General features: G+C 41.1%; 1 protein-coding gene across 5 annotated transcripts in view; it reads right to left on the bottom strand.

The window, feature by feature from the left end:
• Nucleotides 1-271: 271 nt before the first annotated feature.
• The window catches only part of pacs2 (phosphofurin acidic cluster sorting protein 2), a 69995-nt gene continuing 64266 nt past the window's right edge, over nt 272-6000 (bottom strand). For all 5 annotated transcript variants that reach the window (XM_080871725.1, XM_080871727.1, XM_080871726.1 and 2 more), the window contains 6 exons: nt 5757-5799; nt 4465-4507; nt 3843-3978; nt 2943-3163; nt 1970-2083; nt 272-824 (listed from right to left, as the gene is read on the bottom strand). In XM_080871725.1, the coding sequence (XP_080727851.1) occupies nt 706-824; nt 1970-2083; nt 2943-3163; nt 3843-3978; nt 4465-4507; nt 5757-5799 (676 nt within the window). In that variant the 3' untranslated portion in view covers nt 272-705. The remainder of the gene's footprint in view (nt 825-1969; nt 2084-2942; nt 3164-3842; nt 3979-4464; nt 4508-5756; nt 5800-6000) is intronic.

The following is a 6000-nucleotide window of genomic DNA, read 5'->3' as shown; positions in this document are numbered from 1 at the left end:
ATCACCACTAAGAGCAGTGTGAAATCTTCTAGCAGAATCGCATTCACACAATATTTCGTCTATTGCACATTACACTTCTTCACGGAGGCCGTTTATCCTTTCTCCCTCTGGCTTAAGACAATGAACTGCCAACAGTCACTGTGGCTGCAAATCCAAAATTTCTTCTCTGTAATTAGAAAATATGACCTTTATTATGAGGCAGATGGCTCTATTTTATAATATAGCTGTGATTAATTGTGCTGGCCAAGTGTTTAAAACCATCCTCATCGAATTTGAAAAGGAAAAAAACAACAACAAAAAAAACTGATGGCCAAGTGAAACCAGGGCACTCATTATGTTAAAGGTTAGAAGTCATTTCTAGTTGTTATTCAATTAATGTTTTTTCCTCAAAAGTCTATAAAACGTCAGCAGGATTTTTGTTTTAAAAAGCCAAGTAAAGAAATATTCTCATAGCAGCTCTGCCTTGAGATGTGTTTACATAAATAGAAAATTAAAAAACAAAACAAAACAAAACAAAAAACACGCAAAAGATTAAATAACGGGGACAATGCAAGTGTGGAAAGCAGGAGTTTAAATTAAGACAGCAGAATAGGAGGAACTGTGCAGGCGAAGGTAGGAGGAAGGGGGTTAAGAGCTCTTGGCACGAGGGAGGGAGGCAGGGAGGGTGGGTTTGCTGTCCTCCATGTTTCAGTCTCTTAGGTGCTGCTAATAAGGGCCTTTCGTGTGTCCAAAGATCCCAATGGGGAAATGTTTGACGTGTGAGGACCACTGAGCAGCCAGCTGGAAAAACTTGACATCGTTCCACTCGACGCCGTCGATCAGCACTGCGGAGGAAGAGACAAACGGTTACACGCCGAAGTATTTCTACCTGCAAATCTAGCAAGAGGTGACACACTTCACCCATTCATGGCACTTTAGGGTTTTGAGTTAGCAGCTGAGTGAATGTGTAAAAGCACATGGTCGTGGTCTTCTTTGGAGTTCATTATGAAATGGCTTTTTTTAAACTCTTAACGAGGGTCCTTGAATAACAAATATTCCTTCTAGGTATGTGCAAGGCATGCATTATTTTGCATTATCCAGTACTACTCTTCAAATAGCTCACAATTTTTATGGATTCATTTCCTGTTGATATGAGTGACGCTAAAGTTTGGGAATAAATGCTGAACAAGTATTCCTCTTGTCTTAAGATCTGAATCACCAGATATGAACACCCCTCCCATAAAAATAAACATTGCTTTTCGCTGAAATTCACACGGTCCTCTTCATGATGTAACAGGTGTTACTGCTTTCAAATGTACATATTAACTGCCAAACTGCCACACCGCAGTACACGGAACAAAAAGTGCTCTCAGTATGAAAGTGGTTATTGGTCTCAGTTCCACGGCTCATGCAAATTTTAAACTTTAAACTTTGCAAAGTTGCTTATTGGAGCTACAACAGAAGTTAATAAAGTAGTTCCACAATAGACCAGATAGATTTTTGCATTGATTAGGTTCCCAGAGTTGGGGACACCCCCCCCGCACACAAACATCCTCCAGCCACACACACCCATATTTTGTTGTAAAACTCCATTGCGGTTTATTTCACACCTCAAAAATTCAATCAGGTAGTAATACACTACTAACTCTTTTACGCTAAGTCCACACCTACACGGGCATCTTTGAAAACGCAGCTGTTTCTATGCGGATCAGTAGATCGGCAGCTTGTGGAATACTCAGACCAGCTTGTCCAGCACCGACAACCATGCCATCTTGTCATCTTGAACATGTCTACATGCCTAAATGCCACCATGTGATTGACTGATTAGATATTGATTAGTACGAAGTGGTCGGCGAGGAACAACTCCTGATCTGATCTTTTTAAAATGTGAGTAATCAGTCAAAATAGAAGCAGCTGTGGTCTGTCTGAGGATGTCTGGGCCGCTGAGCAAGAAGAGTAAACAGAGCAGGAGGTCTGTGCAGAAAATTACCTCTCAGCATGGTCTGCTGGTGCTTGGCAGTGCAGATGAGGCGGCTGATGCCCTCAATCACTTGACTCTTTGACTCCACCTCCTTGTCTTTGCTCTTTTTTGGCAGGAACATGACTGGTAGAAGGGAACAACAGAGATGCACACTGTGATCTCAGAATCTTTCTGGTCTCTCAGGAGTCGTATGTGAAAACATTTTTGCAAGACTGGATTTAATCATTTTACACTGTTTTCTTAATGACTACTATAGAGTTTATTGACTTTTTCAGGGTTCATTCACAACCAAAGTCTACCCTTAGGGTAGGGGTGTCAAACATGAGGCCCGGGGGCCAGAATTGGCCCAGTGAAGCCTCTAATTCGGGCCACTAGATGGCTCTGGAATGAGTGAAGAAGGGCATACATTTTGGACTTTTAAATGTATTTTCAACCTGATTAAGACCTCTCCCATGGCTTTTCATATTACACCAAAGTAATTAATCAATAGATAAACAATTAAATTATAGTAAAAAACAAAACAAAAAATGTGTTCTATCAACTACAGAAATTCATTTTCATACAAAGGGACTACAAAAAAGAATATGACATTTTCTGGGAATTAACAAAATATTTCTGTTTTATAGTTACAAGGCGGTCTGAACAACGAGCTACTATTTTCTGTGATTTTGCACATTTATTTCTCAGTTTAAGCCCGAGGAGTCATGCTCACAGATCTCTTTCTTTGCCACAGCAGCTTTTTCTTTTTCATGTAGAAAACCCGAGATTTATGTTTGAAATTGTGCTTTTTTTATACTAAGATATTATGTAGTTAAACTTCTTTATACTGACAGAAAGGCGGAGTTTCACAGGACCGGCCCCCTTACTGTAAGATCAAAGTGGGCTGTTTGCAGCCCACGATGCAAAATTAGTTTGACACCCCTACCTTTGGGCTTCCCACGACTGCCTCAGCGCACCGTGACAACACAGTCATACAACATACCCTTCTTATTCTTCTCCTTGGTCACCACAGTCATAGACATGGTGGGCTGGGAGCTTGGCTCTGCGCCCCCCAGTGGCAGCCGGCTGACCTGCAGCGAGCGGAAATTGCACTTGAGAGTGTTTTTGGAGGAGGAGTCTCGCTTCTCCACATCTTTCTTCCTTTCTGTCGGAGCCACCCAGTAGTCCACCTGAAGCCCCATGAGCTCCACCTGACCACCAGAGCTGCAGGAAAACAGCAATGTTGATACTGTGAAAAGGCTTTAATTTTAAACTTTATTGCATAAATTACATAAAAACAATATGAGATAATATAGAGAATTGAGCAGTATCGTATAGAAGGAATTCACGCAGTCATTGTCTTTAGGAAAATGTACATAAATACAGCACTATATAAGTACACGAACATGGTATTCATTTTTAAAATAATTAATCTCTCTAGTTTATTCACACTGCTTCTCTCTTTTGATTCTTTGTTAAATAAACAATGACACACTCAAATATTTCTACATTTTAGAAGCTGCAAAAAACCAGATTTTTATATCCTGATATGTGAAACTTCAGACTTTAAAGGAAAGATGTGCTTAAATGAAACAAATGAAAGACAAATATACAGCTGTGGAATACACGTACAAGTCGTAAAACGTTACAGATTTTTGTAAAGAATTTGCATCAGTAGCTTTGAATCTGAAAGCTGGGACCCCTCAAAGAGACTGCGTTGCATAAAGCTTCTTGCAATGTGCCAGTTTTGCTCTTAGACTTTGTATAGAGTCTCAGAAGATGAAATATCTTCTGGCTCAAACATTTAATTTTAAACTTTGTGCAGAGACGTTGCTTTGATTTACAAGGACATTAGTAAAAAAGAACTTGATGTAATTTCCCTCCAGCAGGCAGCACATCTTACCTGTAAGCACAAAAGCTGGTGTTGACAGAGGGAGACGAGGGCGGCGTGGGCGATGCCTCTTTGAAAGCGGGTGATACCTGTGGAGGGGTGGAGGAGAGCAGCGAGGAGCCCAGAGGCGCTGCATCATCAGAGTCTCCTGAGAAAGGAAAAAGCAAAAAAGAGCTGTGAAAGGAGGCAAGCAGCATCAGGAATAACAATTTCTTGCAATTTCTTTTGAAATATTGTTAGATTGCATCATACCTACAATCAGTAAACTAGCCATCTCTCCATTTAAATGACTTTAAACACAAAAATGTCTTCTTGTTGACTTGCAACACTAACATGAAGCTTTTTATTTATTCAAAGTCTCAGCATAACAAAGATGATATAACATCAGGCTCACAGGATTAATTGCTACAGTATAAATCAACAAGTCCTTCTGGAATTGATTATTAATGCCTTGAGAATATATTTACATCTAATAAGCTCATAAGGATCAACAGGAATGTAGATATGGCAATGCTGCTCACTTCATTCAGTAAAGCTGTCTAATGAAGTCTTATATAAAGGTTTAACATGCAGCCTATGACAAAACATCTCTTTTAATATTCAACAACCACAAAGTGGCCAAACAGTGGTGTACCTGATGTTGCAGCTGTTTGCTCCACAATGCCAACTTTCACCATCTGAAGAACAGAATGGAAAAGCAAAGGTTTATCACTTTAAGCACCACTTCAAAGTGCCACAAAAACCCACAGATAAACTGAAAAGTGCAGCATTTGCATCAATCAGACATAACACTGTGACTGCCTGGTTAAAATTGTGCTTGTCACTCATTTACTGCTACAACAGCCCTGAGTACTCGAGGCATGGACTCCAGTAGACCCCTGGAGGCATGCTGTGGTATCTGTCACCTAGATGTTAGCAACAGATCCCTCACACCTACACTTATTTGTCCTGCACATCACACAGATGCTCACTTGGATTGACATCTGGGGAATCTGGACGTCAAGTCAACACCTTAAACTCGCTTCTGTGCTCCTCAAATCATCCCTGATCAAATTTTTTCTCTGTGGCAGGGCACATTATCCTGCTGAAAGAGGATGGGAATGCAATTTCCATGAAAGAGGGTGCATCCTCTGCAGCAATGCTAGGTGTGGTACCTGTCCAAGTAACATGCACATGAATGGGAGAAGCCAAGGTTTCCCAGCAAAACATTGCCCAAAGCATTGCATTGCCTTCGCCTGGTTACCTTCTATTCACAGAAAGATGTTCCCCAGGTAAGCGATGCATACACACCCGGTGATGCAAGCGAAACTGTGATTCATTAGACCAGACCTTCCTCCATTGCTCCGTGATCATCTTTTGTTATTCACTTGGCCATTGTTGGTGCTTTCACCGGTAGACGGGGTCAGCAAGGACACCCTGACTGGTCAGAAGCTATGCAGCCTCACGCATAACAAAAATACGATGCACTGTGTAATCTTTGACACCTTTCAATCAGAACCAGCATCAAGTTTTTCCACAACAGTAGCTCATTTGCGGTCTGTTGGACCACACGGGCCAGCCTTCACTCCCCATGTGCATCAGTGAGCCTTGGCCACCCATGACCCTGTTGCTGGTTCACCACTGTTCCTTCTTTGGATTGCTTTTGATAGACACTGACCACTGCAGACCAAGAAAACCCCACAAGAGCTGTAGTTTTGGAGACCCAGTCGTCTAGCTTTCACAATTTGACCTTTTGTCAAACTCGCACAAATCCTCAAGCCCTTTCCTGCTTCTAACACATCAACTTTTAGGACAACATGTTCACACGCTCCCTGATATATCCCACTGACTAACGTGTGTCACGATAAAGAGGTAAACGTCACCTGTCAGTGGTCATAATGCTATGCCTGATCAGTGTATTTAGGCAGAGAGAGAGATAATACTTACCCCGATAAAAGGAATGAATTTCTGACATGAATCCTCATCTGGGCTGTAACGAGTGCAGGTAACAAGAAGGCACAAGGAGAGAAATTAGAGTTTGATCAAAATAAAGTAGCCAGCTCTAAAGGGAATACATGCTACAAGCATTTCCTAAACTTGGCTACAAAGAGTACTAAAAGAAATTAAGATTATAATTTGAAGAAATGTAAATCTAAAGTTAGTAACATTGAAATCTAGTCATTAGTAGCTT

This window comes from Rhamphochromis sp. 'chilingali' (assembly GCF_963969265.1).
Source record: "Rhamphochromis sp. 'chilingali' genome assembly, chromosome: 21".
Lineage (NCBI taxonomy): Eukaryota > Metazoa > Chordata > Actinopteri > Cichliformes > Cichlidae > Rhamphochromis > Rhamphochromis sp. 'chilingali'.
Note: the sequence above shows the minus strand (reverse complement) of the source record. Positions and strands in the feature narration are given on the sequence as shown.